Here is a 24,693-nt window from a genome sequence, read left to right as displayed (position 1 = left end):
ACAGCAGAGGAGCTTATCTTGTGCTAAATATCTCTGCATCCTGACTGCAGATAGCATTTTTGTGTGTGTTTCCATCTGTGCACACAATTAATGAAGGCCTTCTTTGTCACATTATGTGTGATTGAGATGTCCGAAGTACAGCAGAGATGGTGGAAAAATGCAGGGTTGATGTTTTCTGATGTCAATATTGTGTGCAAACAGCTATCTTGTTCATTAAAAATGTCCCCAAAATCTGTTTCTGTGAAAGTCATTTAACAGTAAGCAGTTTTACACAATACCAAAATTCACTGAGTCACTGAGCAAACGTTAAGCTTGCATGCGAATACTCTGCCTTCCAGTTAAAAAGGATAACCCCGAGAGCCACCGAAAGTCCCATCATCTCTGCAGTGACTAAGGGAGGTGCTTTCTTTTTTGCCTTTAGAAAAGCTCTGGTACAAAATAGCAAAAACTGCAACCTGGAGCCCTTTCATAGATTTTATTTAAGGCTTTCTCTTTTATTGAATATTTTGCTCATCTGGTTAAACTTGCGTTATCTATACAGTTATCTATGTATACTGTCATATTGCTTTCAAAATCAGTCAACACATGAAATTGTGGTAAGAAGACCCTAGTCTTGTGCTTTTTTGTGTGTTTGTTTTTTGGGTGTTGGGGTACTATTATTATTACTTTTGTTCTGTGCTAACAGCACACTTATTTTAAATGGCTGAAGAAAATGAAGAAGTGCACAATGAATCCAAGATCCAGGCTCCATTAACCCACTTTCTGCTGCTTATATTTGACTCACTTCTTTCTTTTTACACTGCCTACTCCACCTGGTAATGACTACAAACTTATTTTAAACTTTATTTTAAATTATTTTAAATTTTTATCTTTGCACCTGTTGTCTGCACTTTTATATCTTATTGCTTTACTCTTATTGTAAATCTGGGCAGGAACATGTGCTGTTGCTGCTAAACACCGTCTACGTAAGCACATGGAAGGGCAGGGAGACCCCAGAACAGAGGCATAACACCAAATATCAATAATAATAATTTAAAAATATTTATAATGCGAATAAAGATAAATATATAAGCTGCTAAGAAGTGTTTTTCTTGACTAAGTGGTCCTGACTGAACTGACTTTTGTGTGGCAGTTTGGAGTTTGCTTCCCCTGTGGATGTATGTTATTTCTATATTTCTACAGCTTACCATGTAGTATTATAGAAATACCATTCTTTTTTTGCATACAAACGGCCTCATTGCGTCCTGGCAGTGGAAAGACGCCAGCAATACTTTCATCATCCTCAAAACTGAATTTTAAGGTCACCAAACTGGACGCTTTCCATTCCTCTGCTGCAGCCTGAGATTCTGTCCATAAAAACAGAATTGGCAACAAGGTACGGCCTTGGCTGAGTCTAACACCCACAGAGAATCCACTTCCATCTTTGTAGCTGTAAAAGCTTGTCTGTAAATTACAAGCTATTCACAAAAAGTCTGCATCTAATGATCACTGCCATCCCTGTATTTAGTGTTTTTTAAGTCAGCTAACCACAGCCTAGAGCCATAACCTGACAAATTTTAATTTTAGCGAGTTTTTTTTCCTCTCGTCGTCCAACTTAAATGGTTTTCCTTTTTAAAGAAAAAAAAAGCTTTAAAAGGACTATTTTTGCATCAGAGATCAAATGTTTCAGTTGGAGTCTCAGGAAATCAATTTTTAGTATGTAAGAGATCTGTTTTTTCTAAAGATGAAGGAGTAATTATGAGCGCATCACACAGGTTCAAGGCCATCAATAAACAGCGTACAAGAGTTCTTCTAAATAGAGACACGTGGACGTGAGATACATCCATATATCAGCTGATAAATGCCAGTCATGCTTACACAAGATGAACTTTCAGACTTTGACTGGACAGAAAGTGCTACTGCACCTACACAGCAGCTCCATAAAAAATGAGAAAACATCCCGGGGCAAGGTAGCATATGAGCCAGCTCTGCAGAGTGAGCTGCTTAACACACAGAAAAGTACAGCGAGTGAGAAGAGGCTGCACTAGCAGCGGGGTGGCTCTGCTTCAAAATAAGAGTGGAAAAGAAGGTCATGAAGTACTGAAACCTTTTTCCCAGAGTGCACAGGCAGTGAGGAGCAGCGTACAAATGTCCTCCTGGTGCTTATATTGAAATTGTTATGAGCCTTTTAAATGTTTAAGGTTTCTGAGACTCTGAACACAACTTTTCTTACATAAAAGTAGCAGCCCGTTCTCATTCTAAAGTCGTCAGAAACTGCTGCTTTTGCAGTAATTTCAGCATAAGATCATACTCATAAAATAGCACCAGGTTCTAACGCCAAAAGCCACCTTCTTCTTCCATCGGGAACGTGGCTGGATGGCATCAGATGAGAACGCTGGCAGATGGTTGGATGGCACCAGTTGCATCTACATGCGACACCCACGGGTGGCGTCACTTGAGAATGCGTCCAGACGAAATTAGTCACGTGAGCATGAAAAGGAGTGCAGGTATGCTGACAGGGCGGGGATGGATCCCACAGGTCACTTTGTTGTTTATTTTTATTTATTTATTTATGCTCATTATCTTGCAACATTTTACTAATTTATTACTAATTTTTGGGTATGTTCTTGTTAAGTTGTGAATTGCCAATTTTCTCAGGTCTCAAAGGGTTAAACTGATGAAAACTGCAAAATCAGACAACTATATGGAGATATGTCAGTGAACCTTCAGTCTGTGGATGAGAGGGGCAGAAGAGGAAGCCACAGCTGTGAAGAAGCAAGTGTCTCTGTGGCTCTCAGGGTGGAGAGACGTCTTTATGAGGACACATCTGACGTCCCCTCTTTCCAACAAACAAGAATCCAGAAACCTCTCCTCGGATTCTGCTCAGCTCTCCGCTGCAAAGCTTTTAAGAAGCACTTCAACATGTGCAGGTGCTACAAAGTGCTAGTCATCACCGACACATCAAGTCTGCTTTTTATTTAATCATGCTGGTTAAGCAACATGGAAAAAAAAAAAAAATCAAGAATTGCAACAAGAAAGTAGACATTTTTCCACATGCATTTTTATCTTTATAATTTAAAAAAAAAAAAAGATATTAAAGTTAAAACATATATTATCATATATATATATATATATATATATATATATATATATATATATATATATATATATATAAAAAAAAAAAAAAAGCTTAAAAATAACAAAAACTAAAACTAAAACCAAACTACATGAATACAATCATTCAGATAGTGAGGAGATATTTGCAAATAAAAAAAATGTAAATTGCATTTACATTTATGTCTTTTTTTTTTGGTAGATCTAATATGCACAAGCTTTTTTCCTCTATTACTGCTATTTTATTTTATCTAAGCGTCATTATCTCTTTTGTTTCTCTCTCAGTTATTATTATTTTTAGTTTGTTTTGTTGCATCTCTCTCACTCTCAAACATATTATGATATTTTAATGGATCTCCTATACTGTAAAACATCCTAATTAACTAACTAATAACTTTCACCTTGAAGAAAAAAGACAGATCAAATTGATTTTAAAGTGTTTTAGTAAAGTAATAATTATTTGAATAAGTTCAATCCACGTGTGTTTCGGTGGTGTCTCTGAGGTATCTGACTCCAGCCTTAAGACACAACAGCAGTAGAAATACAGCTGTCATGACAGCGTACGATCTCAACACTGTCTCAATAGCCGCCAAGAAGTCGGGATGTGATGTCACTGACTGTCCCCGCCCCAAATGGGCGTAAACCAGCAGGCGTATCTCAGCGGCCCGGCGACCCTGCAGCCAGCAGTAGTAGACACCTAATTAACAAAAAGGATTATTTAAGTCGAATTGAACGACTCAGAATAAAAAAACAAACACTGGTTCTCAACCTGGAGGTCCAGACCCCCATTAAGGATCGCCAAAGCCTCAGAGGAGGGGTCATGAGTAATGATGTAGTCAAGACCATACTAACTGAGACCAAGACTTGACTGAGATCAGAGTGTGCCAAGACCAAGACAAGACCAAGACTTAAGGGTCCGAGACCAAGTCAAGACCAAGACTAAAGCAGGGCAAGACTGATTACGTTATTGGCTGGATTTGAAGAAGCAAAATTTACATCTAATCACAGGAGCAGGAGCAGAATTCAAGAACGGAAATGAAATGAAACAAACTGGCAACTAAAACAGGAAAGAACAGACTGTAAGGCCAACGCATCATGATATAACCCTGCATGAGTGTGAAGGGGGCACTATTAATCTTACTGGCACTAATGTCTGGATGTGGGACAGCTGTGCAGCCAGGGGACATGATGGTTTGAGAGGGGAAACTCAACATTAGGCAGGTTTCCATTTACCCTCAAATTGTGCAAACTGAAATTGCGAATATAAAATACGTCTACTGAAACATGTCAATTTTGAAAAACCCCCCAAACATTTATTGCAAAAAAAGTTTTTATGCTCGCATGAGGTGGTCTTTTAAGCGTTTCAAAAATGCCATATTTTGCAAAACTGCATTGAAAACACTTTTTTGGCTTCTATAGGTCACATGATGCTATGCACTTGTTGGTGGTTCATACCTGAGTCCTGAAGTTTTGCAGGTTTAAACAGCAGGTGGTGTCCGGTGTCGATCAGCAGCCTGGGCGGAGTGGAGCTGAAGTTACGACCTGCCACGTGTTCACATCTGTAAATGGGTAAAGATCCGCGGTCCCAGGCCACGGCCATGTTAGGTCGTGCCCCGGGACAGCCCAGCGTCAGGACACGGTCCGCAGGGTGGTTCAGGTAGAACACCGGTACCTCTGCTGGCCGGGAGGCAGAACTACAACACAGAAAGAAAAATTCATTACATTAAAGGTGATTTACTGCTGCTGAATCAGAGTTATAAGAGTTAGTGCAGAATATTATCTAAATATTGATATTTGATCATTATTTTTGCAGTGAGTACCTTGGCAATAAATGTCCTGCAGATTTCACAATTTTGTAGATTTAAAATAAATAAAAACAAATCTAAGCAAGGGAAAAACATCCAGAAAACTATATTTAAAATGATCATTTTTACAATGAAATATCATGTTTTAGAATAATTAATCTTAAAACACTTTTTAGGTTATTTTCTTGTTTGTGATCTTATTTTATTTTTTGGTGATTTCTTCTTATATTGTCATTGCCTTTTTTCCAACATTTTTTTTTAAAGAAATCAAGCCAATTTGCTCAGGTTTCAAAGGATTAATACCCTCCAGTGGATGAAAACATGCCTCATCAGACATGGAGACCCACATCTTTCATATGTACCTCTACTTACTTGTCTTTGTGCTCACCTGTACCCAAGAAACACCATCAGAGCCAGGATTTTGGAGGACGGCGGTGCTTTAGGCGCACATGTGACTTGACAGCTTTTGACCTCCAGCTTGGCTCCACTTCTGCTTTGCTTCAGTTGTCCAAACGCGGAGGGCACCGCCCCTGAGCCGCAGGAAGCGACTGTCTGATTGGCCCGCCTGTAGCGTACATGCAGGTAGCGAGAGTGGACGTAGCAGAGTCCCACACGGACCTGTTCTCCGGGTACCCCACAGCGATCGCACACAGACCACGGCCGGAAGGCGGTGAAGACGCGATACAGCGGCTGAGCAGAGCGCAGTCGTTTTCTTCCTGTCCGTTTCTTGGTCGTATTTCTTGGAGTGATCCTAGAAGCATCATATTGGAACCGGAGTCAGTTAAATCAGTGGTTCATCGTGGATTTTCAACTCGTTCTTGTTCTCAAGTCATCACATACTGATGCTTTGTCACGCCCTTGGCGTCCTATGGCACCGCACAGGCTGCCTTTATTTACATCCCTCGGCACCAGACAAGCCAATAGCAAAGACGCCTTTGTTAGCTATTTGACCCCATGAAAACTGAAAAAAGAAAATTGGTTTAACTTCTTTTGAAAACATGAGGAAAAAAGGCAAAGACTTGGCAAGAAATGTCCTACAAATTAGAAGAAATTTTACCTAAACATTAATTTAAAAAAAGAGGTGGTTTTTTGGAAAATAATCCAAAAAGGTGGAAATGTCCAGAAAACTACACGTACAATTATAATAATTCCATGTTTATTTTTTTACGAAACAAATCTATAATAATATATATATATATATATATATTTTCTTTTTTGTAATTTCAGCACTTTTCTAGTTCATTTTCTTATTTTTGTTTTGTTTTGTTCTTTTTTCTAGGTAATTTTTTGTAAGTTTGTAACTTTTTAACAATTTTTTTTGCTCATTTTGGGCCATGTCTTTTTACATTGCAAATTGTACAAATTGTACTTTATTGTTACCTTCCAGAATTGTTTTTGAAATAAATCAAAGCAATTTGCTCAGGCTTTGAAGGGTTTATATAACACTGACCTTGGTTTCTTAGAGAATGGAGGACCGTAACATTGCTTACTCAAAGACTTTAAAGGGTGCCTTTGGCTTCAAGTCAAGTTTTTGTCATTCTATAACAAAGAAATCGGATGCACATTTTGAGACGTCAATCATTAGTAGTTCAGAATCTTTTAAAATGGTCATCACAAAGCTGACAACCCGCTGTTATCTCTGTCTTTCACCCACCAGCATGAACATGCAGGAGGTAAAATGTGAACCAGTTAATAATGATAATAATCATATATTGAACATGTCTCCAGTGATTATTGGATGTCTCCATAATGTTCACAGATTCATTCCAAGGACGTCCACGCAGAATTGACTTTGAGAGTCGATACATGTTCACTGGACAGCAGTGCGTTGATTCTACTTATCAGTAAATTAACATTTTCATCATCAGTGTCTCTATTTGGAAGCTGTAAATGCCAAATTTCCCATAAGGTCACAGTCTTTGGCTTTTTCTCGTCACCTCGGAGTGAAGCTGAGCGTACGAGCCTCCTGGATGTCGAGGTCGTAACCATAAAAGAAGTCCTCGTGGACGGAGCCGCAGATATAGACACCGGAGTCATCTGTCCCCGCCTTGAAGATCAGCAGGCTGAAGAGACGGATGGAGAATCGACTCCGCAGGTCGCCGCTGTGAGGGACACGTCTGGGGTCCAGCAGCCTGTTGCCATGGTGATCTGTCAGGGCTCTGGTCTCCTTGGAGCCGCTTAGATGTTTCCGAAAGAACCACACAACTGATTGGATCTGAAACACACAGGGAACTTAATAACTACAATATATCTGCTGACAGTTGCTCAGACGATCAATACCAGAGACTCCAATTACTTACTCCAATCGGCAGATGCCGAGATTTAGGTCTCACAGTTTCGGGAAGCAAAATGCCCTGTACAAACATCCTCTGTCTCTGCTGGATTTCTTCCTCCACATATTTGCCCGTCTTCTACAAATCTTACAAATATGTAAAGCTGAGTGGATCGCAGCAGCAGCAGAGCAGCTTAATAACAAGTCAACACGTTTACACAGCTGCAATTCTCAGAATAGGATGTTTTATGTTAGTTATGCAATTTACATCATTAAAATCCTTGTTTCTGATTAGTACAAGTAACTTATTCATGCAGTAACTCATGAGAATCACGTCCTTTCTTTCTGTCTTTTGGTAAAAGGACGATATTCAATTCAATTTGTGCAAAAAGTTAGTTTTAGAGGCCTAGGTCCTCCAAAAATGTTGTATGTAAAGCTGCTTTAAACTGCCTGTTCAAGGTGGGACTATCACGCTGTTATGCCGCCTCACCGTTTTGAATAAAACGTCCAGTCACGGAAAGGGGGTCTCGCCTCTGAGCCAGGGATGGAGGTAATAACAGTGCTGAAATGAGGTTAGTGTGAAGCGTAAAGCCAGAAAGATGTGATGTTTTGACGTGTATATGTGTGTGACCCACCGACGGAGATTTAAAAAGCATCTGTCAGCAGAAATTTAAAGAAGAAGAACTGGCTGGTTGCAGTCGGTGCATGACATAAAAAAAGTGTCTAATAAAACCTTTTTTCTGTCAAAAATATGTAATTTCCGTCAAGAGACACTCAAAAGTGCTGAGCACCAAAGCATAAATTAGGCTAGATGATCATTTAGTTAGAAACAGCAGAATTGAATAACTATGAGCAGAATTAAACTTCAGAGAGATTTATTTTGAATATATTCATTTTTCTGCTCGCTTTGGATTAAAGAGTCATGCATACATGTAGTCCTGACACACATTTTATGAGGAGTTTTTGTTTGTTTGTTACCTGCTGTGGTTTGCAGTGGCAGGGAAGCTCCACAGTGACTCCAGCCAGGTAGGCAGCGTTGGTGAAGGTCAGGAAGGCGGGACAGGCTCTTCTGGCAAACACATCCTGCTTATGCTTAGGAGCCTCGTAGCTCCACAGCTCAGCACACATGAGGAGGACGAGGAGGAGGAGAAGAGGAGGGCCGGAGGACGGAGGAGGCATTAGGCTTCTGCGAGGACAAAGAAGATTGTTACAATGCATAAAATCCACAACTTCATTTCAAAACACAACAACTTAAAAGGAATTTGAGAAGCTCACCAAGGACCCATCCTTTGTTGTCAACGCAAACATCGCAAAGTCTTAGCGGAGTCACTTCATTACACATAAAACGCTCTGTGTACCAAAAGATACACTTTCACACTCCCTCTTGTGTCTGCTTAATTCTGAGGTCATTCTGACTCATTTCTCTTTTACTTTCTTCCCCTCAAACACCTTTTATTCTTTTCAAAAATATCCAGCATCGCAAAGTGTGCTGCAGTTTCTCTTGTGTTATAAAGACAAACCTCAGCTGGGCTTAGCCGTGCAGACATTGTAACAGAAAAGTTTTGCTGGACAAAATTTTGTCAGACAAGTGAAGTTTTTTTCTTTTTTGATGATTCATCTGTCACATCATGCAAGTTATCGCAGTAATGCATCAACCTTTATTTAAAAAGTCGTCTGTCAGTCCACCAATTTGCTCCAGACTGAAATATCTCTTCAGTGTCCTGAAATTCAACTTGCTTTGCTTTTGCAAAATGATAGGAGGCCCGGGGCCAGTCACAGCAGCCTCATCCATGTTTCTAGGATTATGGGATATTTAAAGGATTCTTAAACATTTTTAGAATTTTTTTTTTGCATGTTTCCAGGAATTTAGGATGTTTCTTGGATTTTAATACATTTTGGGGATTTTAGGACATTTCTGGAATTATAGGACTTTTCCCATATTTTAGGAAATTTTTCAGAATTTTTTTTTAGATTTTTTTTCTCAGATTTTAGCATGTCTGTGGGATTTTTGGATGTTTCTTGGATTTTAAGATATATTTAGGATTTTAGGACATTTCTAGGATTTTAGGAATTTTCTAGGATTCAGGGACATTTTTAGGATTGTAGGCCATTTTTCAGACTGTAGGAGATTTCTAGGATTCTAGGACATTTTTAGGCTTTAGGGTTTTTGTTGGATTTTAGGAATTGTTTATAATTTTGGGACATTACTGGTATTTTAGCACATTTCCAGGATTTTAGAATGTTTCTGAGATTTTAAGACATTTTAAGGGTTTAAGGACATTTTCAAGATTTTAGGACCGTTCTCAGATTTTAGGACACATGTAAGATTGTAGGACTTTGTAGGATTTTAGACATTTTTAAACATTTTCGAAACATTTTTAGAATTTTTAGGACATTTCTTGGATTAGCTAGGACCTCTTTCGGGGTTGCAGGGGATCTGGCACTCTGGCACCTTTCGTATATTAAAAGTATAAAAACAATTCCCAGTGTGAATCCCTTTATTTTCATTGTGAATTAAAAAATTCACAATAATACCGGTAACCGACACCCTATCAGGGGCCAAATTTTACATGCAGCCCGATAGTTAATTATCACTGTACGTCCACCTGCTGCATTGCAGTGATCGAGGACATATCTCGCCTCAGGAAAAAGCCATTGCGCCAATGTGGAGTCACACACAGCTCATAATCCACACTCTAGAGTCTGTTAATGTGAGGTAAGCTTTGCCTCATACACTAAACTCGTCCTGCACGTCTTCACAACACTGCTCCAGGAGTTTGGCTGCAGGAGGTTGTTGCTGTATTATTATGAAGCAGAGATAAATGAGTGCGATGAAGCAGCTCCCTGCTGAGCTGCAGGTCTGTGTATCAGGCCTCCAGCACAATGACTGAACACAACACACTTCTGACCAACTTCACTGCCTGGAGACACAAACAAGGCTGGTCTGATGTAAGCTGGCAGCCCGGGCTGATGGCATGCACTGAAAGATGATTTGGCTGAGTGTGTATGTGTGTGTGTGTGTGTGTGTCTGTGTGGGTGGGTGTGTGTAAACGTTGAGTACAGTAGTTTCAGGGTGGAATTTTCCAAACAATACAGAATGTGTTAGGGCAGCAGGATGACTAAGTGTGTGTTCAGAGGGGTAAACACTTCAGATGACTCTTTTCCTGTTTTTCATTCACTAAATGCAATTTAGTTTATTTACAGAACAACAAATATCACATGGCCAGGAGCAATATGAAAACTGTGCTGGACCAGGATGATTTTTGACATGTGTATGGTTCATTTGATAATCACCATCATTAGATTTTTGTTTTTTTGTTTTTCCAGCTGGCAAATGCCAAAACAACAAATAAAGCAATCATCCTCAAATGAGTCTCAGTCGCACCTGATTATTATCCGACACTGCAAATTGTGGAGAAAAAAGGAGAATTGTTATTAATTGACCCCCACCCCCACCCCACCCCAAAAAAAAAAAAAGAAATACAAAAATTTAAGTAAAATAACTATTTGGAATAAATCACAAAACCTATTTAAAAAACACTTATTCAAATGTCACATATTTATGTAATCCCATATGGTCAAAAGCTGCTTTTATCCTTAATACCGGCTCTGCATTTAAATGTCAGAATTTAAACACATTTATTCAGAATGTTACATCAACTGTTTTCTTAAGAGGAAAAAAGAATAGCCCGCTGCTGTTTTCAATAATGTTTTTCGCCGCCTGAGTCCTAGCCGTTTGATAATTATATATTTCCTGCTTCCTTTAACATATAAAAATCCACTTCTTGTTGCTGCATTTTGAAGTGGTTGTACAAATGCATTGAGAACTGGGAACATGTTGCCATCATTCATCTGCTGTCAGCTACTTTTAACGCTTTTTTCTGTAAAAGTACATTTGTTTTTGTCATAACTAAGGACATATTCCCCCTGAGGGAACACCGGCGAAGAATGAGAGCCGAGCAGACATCGGCGGCGACACTGGCGGGGACGCCGGCGAAGACACCGGCGAAGACACCGGCGAAGACACCAGCGAAGACACCGGCGAAAACACCGGCAGAGACACCGGCAGAGACACCGGCGGAGAATGATAGTGGAGCTGACACTGGCGGAGACAGGACGCTTCTTCACTCGTCCTGTCCATTAGCTGCTCTAATAAAATATATTGGCCTAATATAAACATCATTTACGATTCACTCAGAGGCACCACACACGACACCATCTATGTCTCATCAGTCTCCATCTCGTCTTTTTATTCCTCTCATCCACTAAATCTTCACTCTGTCCCCACAGCTCAGCCCTTCTGCCTCCGCTCCCAAACATCCATTAATTCAATCCTCTGGACCTTCTAAACAGCACATCCAGCCCCGCTTTCCAGCTCCTGGTAGTTTTCCAAACAACCCCTTCTTTCTTGTTTTCATCATCTGTCCTTGCCTCCATCTCCTCCTCCTCCTCCTCCTCCTCCTCCTCCTCCACTTATTCTAACAGTATCCAGTCTGAGGCTGGATGTTGAATAAGACCCAGTCCTCCGATGGTGTCCCCCCCTGTCATTATTACTCCTCCTCTCACAAAGGTCCATTAAGAGCTGCGCACCACCCAAACATCTCATTCAGCCCACTCTTTCCTCTTCCTCTGCGTAGGGGAAAATAATCATTTCATGCGGTAACTATCAATTTAACATGTGTAATTTGTTTTTTAAAGATTATTATTTTTGGCTTTTATTATCTTTAATTGACAGGACAGTGTGAGCACGAGGGGGGGGGGCATGCAGCAAAGGGTCGAGGCCGGACTCGAATGCCCGGCCACTGCACACAGGGCGCCGCTCTGTCCACTGATCCACCAGGCACCACGCGATATGTTTTTTGTATTAGTGAGTGTGCAAATAGGCAACACATACATGGAGAATAAGACAAGACAGGACAGACAGACAAACAAACAACAACAAACACACAAAAAATGATCAGGCATGATGGTTTTCTTTCTGTTGTTTCTACGCAAACTGGTTATTTTACTCTGCTCTGGTCGATTATTGAGGTCACTCTTGTAATAATAATAATAAGAATAATAATAATAATAATAATAAAAGAGAGGAAAAATAAATTTTGAAAATAAAATAAAATTAGAAAAATGTAAGAAATAAAACCACATTTAAATAAAGAGGTCCTCTGTCTTTTAATTTGCCTCCTTTTTTTTAGTTTACTTTTTTTATTTTTATGTGCAATTTATGTAATCAAGGATGTTCCCTCCGTTATTGGCCACCACTTTGGTCCAGAGCGAAACATTTCTACAATCATTTTCTTTTTTCTTGCTGATTGTCTCACTCGCTCGCGTAGAGTCATCAGTACTCAATTAAGCCTGTTTCATATCCTGTTTAAACATTGTTTGCATAGAAATCCAGCAACATCAAAACTAAAAATAAATAAATAAATAGTGCTTTGACAAAATGTGGACATCAGGGAGCAAAGGGGCAGGAGCGCCTTCAGCCTCCCCCTCTGCACATGCCTGCATATAACCCTAAAATCTCCAAACACTCTCTGAAACAAACACAAAACTCTCCTGCTTCCTCACTCTTACTCTTCCTCAGTGCAACTTTTTCTTCTCGTCCTTCAAATCACAACACTCATTGAAGCATCAAATGCATTTCACTCCTTCACCCTTCGTTTTTCCTCGTCCTGTACTCATCTTCCTCTCCTTCACCTCCCCGTGCCCCGTGTGCGCCCCGCACAGACTAAACACACACCGCAACCGAACTGTACGAGCCGATTCCTCAGACGTCCTACAGACATGTTTATGTAACTGACATTTACTCCACTGTGAACGTTTAATTTAATTACATCTAATATGCAACCTTCGCTGCTTCGCACTGATTCCGCCTCCTGCTCCCTGTAGGATTTTACAATTAAGTTGAATGCCATTTCAGCCTAAAACCAAAGTCTGCTTTCTTTGAGAAATAATTTGGTTCCCTCTGTAATTTGAAGTCTTCAACCTGTTCACCACAAATCGTATAAACAAGACAGAACTGCGGACCATTTTTTAACTCATACCATCCGTCTTTAAATTAATTATATTGCCTCCAGACTGGCCTCTATTAATTTATAGGAACATTAATTTGCAGGTGCAGTGAAATTTATCAGTAGTGGTGAAAAAGTATTACACCAATAAATTATGTTTAATCTAAATTCACAGACCAAGCAATAAAATGAACTAATAGGGTGTTTCTTTTGCTGAAATGGTCATTTTGAAGTATTAAAATATCAATAATCAGGAACTAAGCAAGTTAATTCTTGACCTTAGAAGCAACAATTTTTCAACGTAACAATGTCAAGCTACAGACAAATGTTTGACCAACAAACAACTTAGCTGATGACTTTTAGCAAGACACTGACACCATTTCCAGCCATGACAGCACCATAAAAAATGCGCTGTTAAATGTAAACAAGCAAAGGTTTTCAAGATATTGCCTGCAAAATAAAATGCAAATTAGGGCTGTCAAATTTTCAATAACATTATTTTGCATTACAGAACAGGTTTGAAGTCCATATTGACAAAGTGAAGCAATTTTTACCAGACTGTCATGATTAGGAATAAAATGACTACAAAAACTCCACGGGATGAGCATGAAGTGGCCACGTCTGTAAAGCGGAGACTCGTGGATTACCACCCATTTTCATTCAGATATCCTGAGGTCAGAGGTCAAAGCACCCCTGTGAAACGACCATGCCGTTTTTCCATTTACCAAAATGTAGCCCAATTTTGGAGAACTATTCCACCCCTTTTACTGAGAAGCAGGAAGTAGCAGCACACACTGAAGAGACAGCTACAAAAACCGCTGATGGAGAAATGCAAACAAAGCAAGGGCAAAAGCCAAGCGGACAAAGCTGGGGTTGGCTTTCACTTTTGCTGGTGATACAGTTTACAATTAGTGGCCGACAGTTCGGGCGTAGCACACCATTAATCATCTCCACGACATTTAAGCACCTCTATCTGCTGAGGAAGGCGACAAGAACATGTAAGATGGACTTTTTGGCCAACTACCATTTTCCAGGGTCAAGATTTAACTTTGATGCTCAATTCATCATCTTCACTTCTTTGTGCAAAGTTGCACCACTTCATCATCTCCGCGAGCGTGTCTTGTCAAGAGGATGATGAATCTTTCATCATCTCAAGCAACTTTCAAAGCTCTGCGGGATGATTTTCACAGCTTTCTAAAACGGACTGCACTGAAGAGAGGAAATCGATATAAGACGTTAAAAGTAGCACTGGTGGGGTTCTTTCAGTGTTATCCAGGGAGGAAAAAGGAAACTTTACTCCAAAAATCATTAAACATAACCATCTGTCATCTTCTGCTCCTGTCCATTTAAAACCGGAAAGCTCTCCTGAGTGTAAAATAGCAGCAATTGTTTTACTGTTCAAAGTTGCCTCCGGCCTGTATCTTTTATTCATGAGAGAGTTTGCTTAAACACTTCTGTCTCTGTGAGTGCGCATTAAGCACAGGGTCTGATAAGATTTGGGATCGGGCCGCCAGACTTTATGTATTGATCCGTCCTCCCTCTGCCTTTTATTTATTACCTCCAGCTATTCTTTAAGATTCAGCGGAGGAGTCAGCGGACGACCTCAGGGAGCTCAAACAGTCGGCATTAGATGCAATCAGGCAGCCTCAGACAACGCTGCATTAACTGCAAGCAGCGCTACTTTCAGCCTCGCTAATGAACAACTTTGCCAAATTTAAATTCTAGTGTTCGGTTCGGAAGAGCAGGACATCTAATCTGCATGCAGAAACAGATAACTTGAAATTTAAAGATCAATACGGCCGACGTCCAAGCAGGGCGCGTCCAGAGGAGCCAGGACTGATCAACGGTCGATGTTTTCCAGAGACGTCCTCTTGGTTTAATTTGTTTTAAAGAGCTGAACCCCTGACCGCCTCCGAGTTTCATCAGTTTTTCTAAAAACCTAAAACGTGCACTGATGAAGTTATATCCCGATTCTTAAAGGTTCTGTTTGCACAACACAATCACCAGAAAAAAGTGCACGGATAAAAGAGATTACATTCCTACACCATTATGTAATAATATCAGTCAGGTGGGATAAGCAGATTTTTTTCCCGCTTAAGAAAATAATGACAGCATTATGACATTATTATAAAAGATTTTCAAAAAATTTGCAGCTTGAATCACATTGAAACATTAAAATATGGGGCAGAAACTTGAGCAGTTAAGGTCACGTCTTAAAGCAAACACATTAAAATGAGATTTAAAAAATATATATATATATATTTTCTGAGCTCTTGGTATAAGTTACTGTCTCACCTTATGTATTCAGTATATTTTATTTTAAAATTTTTTAAAGAATTTATTGATTTTATCCAGTATGTATTTTTTTTCTGGTGTCACCACATAATTCACAATTAAAATACTTTAACTAAATTATTTGAAAATAAATTTTAAGTGAGTATATGATATCCTAAGAAAAGCAAAAAGTTTTTACCTATTTTAATTTTTGGTCAAACCTAAAGACCTTTTTCATCAGATGATACAAAGTATTGACGGACGATTTCTCTAAACGTACTGAAACTGATGCAGCAGAACTAGAGACATCATTCTTATCATTTCACTGATTCTTCGTCCTCGTGGCCTCATGTTAACATCGCTTTTAATTTCTTTTTAATCTCGCTCCGTCAGCAGGATGTCAGTTAAAGACACACACTCTTTTCAGCAGCGCCTCCTCCACGCTCACACTCATTAGACTCCGTGCTCGCTGCCGGGTCCAAACACAGCTCGCCACTGTTGGCCGCTGAGCCGCTGCACTCGAGCAGTTGGCAGTTGAGCTGCTTCGATCAAAGGCCGGCGAAGAGGAGCTGTTGAAGGAGGAGGAGGTGTTACTCATTCATTCTCCACACTTACCATTTCCCAGCTGGTCCTGTGAAGCCGGCTCCTCGGGGGCTTTCATTTTCACCGCCGGCACCGCCTGAAAACAGTCAGGTTTTGTAGTTCAGTTCAAGAATTTGACTCACAGGCTGATCTTGACACTTCAGATGGACTGCCGTGAAAGCTTTAGAGGATATTAATGGTGATGTATCCTAATGTGTGCTTTCTTTTTCAGGCCAGTATTTCTTCTTGTACACAAGACATGAATTTAATGAGCGCACTGTCATGTGCTGAGAGGGTGGATCTTTTTTCATTTTGAGTAAGCTGTCCTCTGTTGTTTCAGCCTTCAGGACAAAATATCTTTGTGACTTTGTAAACAAGATTTCTCAATCTGTCGGGCAGATGGAAACACTGTAACCAAGCGGCACCTTCAGACTCAGAAATGAAGCCAAAGTTATGCATGTTTTCCTGCAGGGCCAAACGAGTGTTAGGCTGTCTGCAAGGCGTCGCTCCGGACTTTGAGTCAGATCCATCCCTCGCTCCTCCACAGCTACAACCTCTTGTCCAAATTTGGACACCTCTGGCTCCAAAAAAAAAAAAAAAACCTAACAGGATGACAACGGCCAAAAAACTGAATTCAAACCCTCTAAACAGCAATCCACAAACCATCAGTGGCATCACCATAGCAACATCGATTATTTGCACCATCTGTGACATTAACATCAGCCTAATTTGATCATTACAGCCATGCAGCTCAGACAATGAGCTCTTGTATCAGTTTTTTTTTCTATGCGACTCTCATGTCAAACATTAGTGAAGATGACCTTTGACCTTTTGGTAAAGGTGGTAATAATGGTATAAAATGATGTCTCCTTATCATTTTATCCTATTAGACATTTGTGTGTAATTTTGTAATAATTAGCGCATTAATTCTTGACATATGGCAAAAAACATATTTAGTGAGTTCAAAGTGACCCTGACCTTGAAAGTAAACGTTTCTGCCAAATTTGAGGATATTCCATGAGGGCCTTCTTGAGATACTGCATTCATTACACAAAACAACTGTGACCTTGACCTTTGACCTATGAAAGGCAAATTCTAATCAGTTCATCACTGAGTCCAAATGGATGTTTGAGACAAATTTCTAGAAATTCCCTCAGTGTGTTTATGAGTTATCACATTAATGAGAATGACACAGATGTAAGGTCATAGTGACCTTGACTTTTGTCCACCAAATTCTGATCAGTTCATTGTTGAGTCCACATGGGTGTTTTTGCCAAAATTGGATAAATTCCTTCAAGGTGTTAGTCAGACAGCGTGTTTATGTAAATGAGACTGATACAAGGTCACAGTGACTTTGACTTTTGACCAATGACCATCAAAATTTAAAGAAACTCCTTCAAGGCCTTATTGAAACATCACATTAATGAGAATGGAACGGACGGACAACCCGAAAACATCAGTTGTTGGGTCGAAGTGGGTGTTTGTGCCATGTTTTTTTCGAGATAAAGCGTCACAGTGACCTTGACCTTTGACTTTGTTCAGTCTAAGTGGACATTTGCACAAAATTGGAAGAAATTCCATCAAGGCTTTTTTGAGAAATTGTGTTCACGAGTGGGCGGACAGATGGACAACCTGAAAACATGATGCCTCCGGCTTTGGCTGTTCGACATTTCCAAGAACACTAATGGACACGTGCACCAGTGACAAAGAGTAAAATGCTGTGGTTATACTGGGAGGCTGCTGACTGAGTGAGCAACAGAACAGTTCTCTGCAAAAAAAAAGGCAGAAACTGTCTGTTTATGTGTTTTCTAGCTGCAGAGCTCAGAGAGCTTTTATGGTTTAGTCATAAAGGTTATTGGTTATTTCCACTGCTGCTGCTGCTGCTGCTGCTGCTGCTGCTGCTGCTGCTGCTGCTGCTGCTGCTGCTGCTGCTGCTGCTGCTGCTGCTGCTGCACTGTTAATGGAAGACAGGTGCATTTTGGGGAATATCATCAGCTGGCTGTGAGGCTTTGCTGAGGATAAAGCGTCGATATGAGGTTATTACAAGATTCTGCGGCCATTAGATCTGATGGAGTCCTGAATGGTACGACCTGATAGAAAGCAGTAATGTGATGGTGGAGGGAATATGCATTCATCTTTTTCTTTACCTCCAAAAAAATAGCAAATATTACACTAACGTCTGCCCCACACACAAAAGAGAAAAATAAAAATCTATAGTATTTTTGCTCTACAGAGAGGTAAGTCTTGCTGCCATCATGTGTGTCTGTTTGATCCCATCACCTGCACACCTGACAAAACTTAATAAGATATTGATTAAATATTGATTAAACTTTCCACACACATCAGAGCTGTGAGGAGGAAAACTGCTTCCTGTAACACTGAATACTGAAGACAAATCACAAAATCTGTCTTTTGTTACTTTGCTGTGTTGCATATTTTGAGTTAATCAATACAAAAAATTTCCTTTTTAATAAAAAAAAATGTACGTCAACAATATCAATCCAGTTATTTTACACATTACGCCCGAGCCATACTTCCTGCATGAGCAGTGTGTGTGTAGCGCACGGATCTGCACGGTCAAATTAAACCGTGCAGATCCGTGCATTTAACCAACAAGAGGAAGAGCCTTTAGTGTTTGAAATGTGCAGACATTTGACTCGGAGCCTCTTATTTTATTTCATCTGAACGGTGGAAGTGAAGAAATTTAACCTGCATCTCACTTGAGGCGAATCCATGTGAATTTGTCCCACTGGATGTTGCTCAAACCCAAATAAGCAACGTTCACAAACCAGACTGCAGCAAAGGTCACTGAACGAAACGTAATGGCTGAGAGAGAGGGGACATGGGACATGTCCAAATGTAGCTGCAGAGGACTCATCAGTATAAAGACGCTCACTGTGGTTTGTCAAAATGGGACAAATAAAAAAACAAGGCTACTAGCTAAAGAAAAGTCCCAAAATACATTTAAACAACATTAACACTTTAAAAGCAGCACACAGTAAAATGATGTCGCTCCGGGTTTCAGACGCCTTTCACAACTGTTAAAACCTTGATGTGATTTCTTTCAAAAACATGGAAAAAAAACAATGAGCAATATAGTGAGAAATATTGCATGAACTGCAAGAAATAAGTACATCTAGAAAATTATTAGATTTAATTTAGAATTACCATAATTAAATATTTAAAATTATGTTGCAGAATTATACATTTTTTAAAAAATTATTAAAATTTGAAATTATTTTTAAAAAGCTTAAAAGGTTGAGGAAAAAACTATTTTTGGATCATTTTTATTTACTTTTTGCCGATTTTTTGCACATTTTTGGTTAATTTCTTCTTTCATTTCTCTTTGCCTTCTTCGCATCTTTTTGAAAGAAATTTTTTATTTAATTTAATTTTAACCATTTTTTCATGTTAAAGTTCATGTCTGTGCAGGAAAGAAGAATGCACTTTTGGAACTCAACAACTCTCATCTGACAACAATTTAACTGTTTATTTGCTTGTTTTTAAATGCATCTTCTGAGGTTGGTACTATAATCACTGATGGAAATAATTTTGTTTCTTTTTTATTTTATTTGCTAAATGCTGTTCTGCTGGAGGCTGCTGTTTTAATTGGCAATATATTAAAATAAAATTTTTGACGAATAACATTTCATAAGAGAATATATGACACTGCAGCAAGCAAAGCATTTACTGAGTAGCTCTGTCTGCCTGTTTGGTTTGCTCTCCATCTGTCCTTCTCTCAGTTATTTGTCTTTCCTCATTAATTACATCTATTCTCCCCTCTGACACTAATCATTGTTCATTGGCTGCTTCTATTTTTAGATCTGCTAACTGCATGGTTACTAATTAATAAGAAAATACATATGAGGACTTATTGATGTGTGTGGCTGCGTGGCGTTCTAATTAAGTGCTGGCGTGGCATCCATCCGCCAGCTGCATCCATGCAAATATCCATAATCTAATGTAATGTGTGTGTGTGATGAGGTTGGTGTTTGTGCCTTTATGTGCAGCGCGCATCAGATGAATGAAAGACCTCCTCCTCCTCCTCCTCCTCCTCCTCCTCCTATGCCTGGAAATGATTCCAGTGTAACTGTATTTCTGTAATTGCCTCGTGGCGTCACTGGGCTTCTCCATTATCATTTCAAACGGCGCAGGGGTCATGTGAAGGCGGACATACGCAATCTCTTGTTGTTTGGAAGCACAGTGGAAGCAAATATAAGAACGTCTCCCGCTGCGGTGAAGTGGGAACACAACATGGAGGTGAAAGGCTCATCACCGTCCTGTCAAAAAAACTTTTCCTTGATATTACATATAGTGGTGTCACACTGTGGCTGTAGGTCTGCGGCCCACAGAGTCAGCCTCCTGCTGCGCTGATTGAACGAGAGGATCATAAAGACGACGCTGAAGCAACAGATCACAGCGGAGAACAGGGAGACGCTGCTGCTCTCGCTTTCTGCTGAAGCTTCAGCCTCTGTGGTTGTGTCATGAAATATTATCCTCATACTTTTCAAAATGATTATCTGCAATAGTTCAAAAGTGGAAATATAAATATCTGAGGTTAAAGTCAGGCCTGAAGCCCGTGTTTCAAAAGAGCTATCCATGGTGCTGATCACACCGCGGTTACCAGAGAAGACGTTGGTAACATCCGACCTGTTCTCATTCCAAACGTGTCAAATACCGTTGCTTGGTAAGTGATTTTGGTGTGACACACCCAAGCCAAAAGCGACCTTTCTCGGCCGTCTGAAACGCTGGGGAACGACGTCTGTTTACGCGGCAGTATGATACGCCATCAGTTGGCCAGCCTGCTCTCACTCAGAGCTCGTCAAATAGCGTCGCTCTGTCAGTGCTATGAGCGTGACGCCATAAGCCTCCTTCCGCGTCCAACAGGATGGCGTTAGATGAGAAAGCGCTCCAAAAAAAAAAAATTGGCATTGTTATCATTGATGGCGCCAGGCGCGTCCACATGTAATGTGCACGGGCGGCATCAGCTGGGTGAACTGAACCGATAGCGTCTGCATGAAACGCTGAAGGACAGCGCCAGGTTATAAAGCTGGCAGTAACCACGTAACATAAAGGACGCATGTCCCCTTATAGGGCGGGCAGTTAGCGGGTGTCTGACTTAAGCTGACTAATCATCATTGTGACGTCTCGTTGTTTGCCACGTGCTGTTGTGTAAACATTCATCCCACTATGTGCATTTGTTGACGTCGCGTAACGGCACTTTTCAAACGTTGCTGCTGCAGATGCTTCTGCTGCTCTTTAGCAATAATGTACTTCACAATATTGAGCAAAACTGAGGTTAAAAATCCTCATTCAGGGAGCACTGAGTCTGCACTCACACAAATGACCTGGAGCCTCCTCGTGTTAACATTTTTATTAAAAAAGAAAAAAAATATCCAGAAAATCAAAATGTGCCCAGTTGTGTCTGTCTGAGTGAGCAGAGTTTAAGGATTTTGGGGGCAAAAGATGACATGAAATAGCGAGCTTCAAAAACGTACAGTACGGTCTTCTTTCAGAGGAGTTACAATATTCATACAGAATAATTTCAGAGCATGCACTTTGGATGAAAGCATGTGCTAAATGCACAGGTGCAGGTGGAGGACGAGGAGATGAGAGAGAACCAGAGTGCACAGGAAGAGTTTTCCATTTGCAAAAAGAGTTTAAAGTGGAAGCAAAAGCTCTCACAGGCGGAGCAGGAAAAGAAAAATGGAAAAAGAAGAAGAAGAGCAGATGAGAGAAGTTTGTGGGAGTTGTGAGGGCAAATTTGGGAGCAGTTTGTGCGTGTGCAGCGGAGGGAGGAGAGAGGTGAAAAAGGACAGAGGAGGTGTTACATAATGAAAAAGGAGGAGAGGAAGCAGAGATGGATGTGAGGGCGATAAATGGGGGGAAGCAGAGTGCATGCTGGGACTTTTCCTTGTAAAGTGAGGAAGCCCTTGTCCTCACAGGACATTTCAGAGAGGTGGTTTGTTTATTTATCATCCAAATTTATTTAAATAAATACAACTGAGGGGAGACGATGGGGGACAAAGAGAGACAAAGGACGGACTGACAAAAGTTTGTATTTTTTTGTTTAAGTACTTCAGTTACTGTTAACATTTTTAATAAAAGGAATGCCTCTGACTTTTAGTCCAATACCTCAGGAGGCAATATGAGAAAATTATAACTTGTCCAGAGAAAAGTGGCACATGTTACTTCTTTAAAAATTAAATGAGACTTTTATTTGTTTTAAAAAACGTGAGAAGAAAAAAAAATAGCAATAAAAGAAAAAAATGGCCCTTTAAAAATAGCAAGAAATTAATAAAAAAAAGTACATGAAAATGTCATGGAATTTTGTTAATAAATAAATTGATTAAAATAAAGAAATTAAATAATTTAAGGAAATCATGTGAAAAAAGGCTTAAAATGTAAAATCCTTCTGTAACATAACTTTAAAAGTATAATTATGGTAATTATAAATATATTCTATATTTTTTTTATTTTTTCCTTAGATATTTTTCTCTAGCTTATTTTGAAAGCACTTTCTTAATCTACTAATTTCTTGCAGTTCATGGAACATTTTTTACCAAGATGCTCATTGCTTTTTTTCCTGTGTTTTTGGGAGAAATCAAACCTATTCGCTCACAGTTCAAAGGTTTAAGTAGATGTGAGAGGCGAACGAAAGCAGCGCATGAAAACTGACGTCGCTCCATGTTTCAAAGGGTTAAGTAAAGGATCTGAATAAGTAGACTTCTAAATGATAAATAGTAAAAGTTAGGACATCAGTGCAGCAGCATTGAACCCAGAAGCATAAAACCAGATGACAATATTTTTAAATGATTTTTTAGCGCCCTTGATCTGCTCACTCAGTCCTTTAAAATATGCTTGCAGATTCTCGAAGTTGAAATTTGGTTTGTCAAACAGACTGAAGTTGTAATCACTCAAGAAGCAGCCATCAACAAAATCCACCTCTGCAAATACAGGAGGCATCTAAAGGCTTAAAAACAGACGACCTTCAGCACTCGAATCGCTTTGACCTTTTTTCTCTCACAGCTACTTCAAAACGAGTCAGCAGCAGCTCTGAAAAACTATTTGAAAAGGTCAAACGGTTGTTTACGAGAAACTCTTAGTTGATTTTTTTTCAAATTGTTCTTCTGAAGATGTCTCTCTCTTCAGGGAGAGAAGGGAGACCTTCTCCCTTTTTTGTCGCTAACAAATGCAAAAAAAAACTGACAAATGTAAGAATGTGTCATGGTGTGTTTGCTTCACATTAGCAGGTGTGTGTGCCCACTTATCTAACCATGTGCTGCCGTTTTAATTATTGACTCACCTCGGCTGTGAAGATCATGAAACAACTGAAGCTGCGGGGACATTTGGTCCCTGACTTTGTCCTGGAGGCAGCGCTTCTCTGCGGGCGTGGTGCCATTTTGCCCCGGAGGCTTTACCTAGAAGGCAAAAGTCAGGGTATAAAGTCAAACTGTGCACAGTTAACACCACAGATTACGTTAAAGACTCGAACATCATCGCCCGCAGTGTTGTTCTGATGCGCGTCCCTGGCTTTTTTTAGGAAGGTACATGTTCTGCACATTTTATTATCAGTTGCTTTTAGCCTCCTGGAATATTAAAACTTTGGATAATCTCTAAATAAATTGGCTGTAAGTAGTAATCATACTCTAAAATGTCAAGTGTAGCGTCAGGGTGAAAACAGCAATATCTCTCTGTGGAGGATTTTCTATTATTTCCTGCATTTTGTTCTAAAGTCTTTCAGGAGTTTTGACACCTGCAGAGATCAACGTCTTCTCAAGAAGATAAATATATCTGTTGACTTCCCTTCACAGAGAGGCAGCTGCACAGATGCACATGCTCACTGAGATACTGATGCACGTTTAATCCGTCTCTAAAACATTTATAGTCAGAACAGACAAATCTTTACAGACACAAAACTGTAATTATACAAACAGATATTTAAGCCCATTATCCTGCACAGAATATCTGCATTGAACGTTTCTGCAAACCAAAGGTGTGCTACATTTCAAGCGTATCATTTGTTTATTAAATGACGCAGTGTAAGTGCTGACTTTGTCACGAGAGGTGGAGGAGATGATGGATGTCGTGAAATCAGGTGAGACACCTGCTGAGCTGCAGACGACTGTTAGAGGCCAGCATACATCAACACTGGGTGTTTTTAGTGACTCATCGCTGTGTTTCCACTGGACTTATAGCCACCAAATTTCTGTCAGAAATTGGTGACTCAAAAGTTTTTATTTTGACGACGTCTTTAAGAGCAGAAGGAAGAAAACCCAAATGGAGAATCAATACCAAAATGTTTTTATGCATCACAATTTGATGCCAAAAATAAAGGAAAAACAGTGCAGTCTTGTTAATAATCATATATTCTTGTCATTGTCTGGTGCAATTTAATCTTTTTTTTTTTTGAAAATGAAAACGAATGATGCCAACATTTATTCAGGTGATTAAGCTGCATATTCTTTTCAAATTATGTAAACAGAGATAATGCTGAGATCTGTTGATCCATTTTAATGCAGGATCACATCACAGCACAGAACACCTATTAAACACATCCTGCTCTGTGTGTGTGTGTGTGTGTGTGTGTGTGTGTGTGTGTGTGTGTGTGTGTGTGTGTGTGTGTGCGTGTGGGTGTGTGTGTGCAGTGTGGGAGACA

General features: G+C 39.8%; 1 protein-coding gene across 1 annotated transcript; it reads right to left on the bottom strand.

The window, feature by feature from the left end:
* Nucleotides 1-3,563: 3,563 nt before the first annotated feature.
* On the bottom strand, nucleotides 3,564-23,440 carry fam187a (family with sequence similarity 187 member A). Its single transcript, XM_042491244.2, has 7 exons — nucleotides 23,341-23,440; nucleotides 16,068-16,131; nucleotides 8,149-8,356; nucleotides 6,836-7,113; nucleotides 5,287-5,649; nucleotides 4,549-4,787; nucleotides 3,564-3,790 (listed from the first exon to the last, which is right to left on the bottom strand). The coding sequence occupies exons 3-7, from the start codon at nucleotides 8,347-8,349 to the stop codon at nucleotides 3,564-3,566; spliced, it is 1,308 nt and encodes a 435-aa protein (XP_042347178.2). The 5' UTR covers nucleotides 8,350-8,356; nucleotides 16,068-16,131; nucleotides 23,341-23,440.
* Between the last annotated feature and the right edge of the window lie 1,253 nt (nucleotides 23,441-24,693).

This window comes from Plectropomus leopardus, chromosome 9 (assembly GCF_026936395.1).
Source record: "Plectropomus leopardus strain MGB_pleo_1.0 chromosome 9, ASM2693639v1, whole genome shotgun sequence".
Classification (NCBI taxonomy): domain Eukaryota; kingdom Metazoa; phylum Chordata; class Actinopteri; order Perciformes; family Serranidae; genus Plectropomus; species Plectropomus leopardus.
This window is presented reverse-complemented; position numbering and strand designations above follow the sequence as displayed.

What these genes read in the sequence shown, in the direction of transcription:
- fam187a (XM_042491244.2), bottom strand. Translation starts at nt 8,349, where the DNA reads ATGCCTCCTCCGTCCTCCGGCCCTCCTCTTCTCCTCCTCCTCGTCCTC. An exon ending in ACGCTCAGCTTCACTCCGAG is followed by an intron (nt 5,650 to 6,835) that starts GTGACGAGAAAA and finishes TGATGCTTCTAG; the next exon opens with GATCACTCCAAGAAATACGA. An exon ending in TGCAAAACTTCAGGACTCAG is followed by an intron (nt 3,791 to 4,548) that starts GTATGAACCACC and finishes TTTGTTAATTAG; the next exon opens with GTGTCTACTACTGCTGGCTG.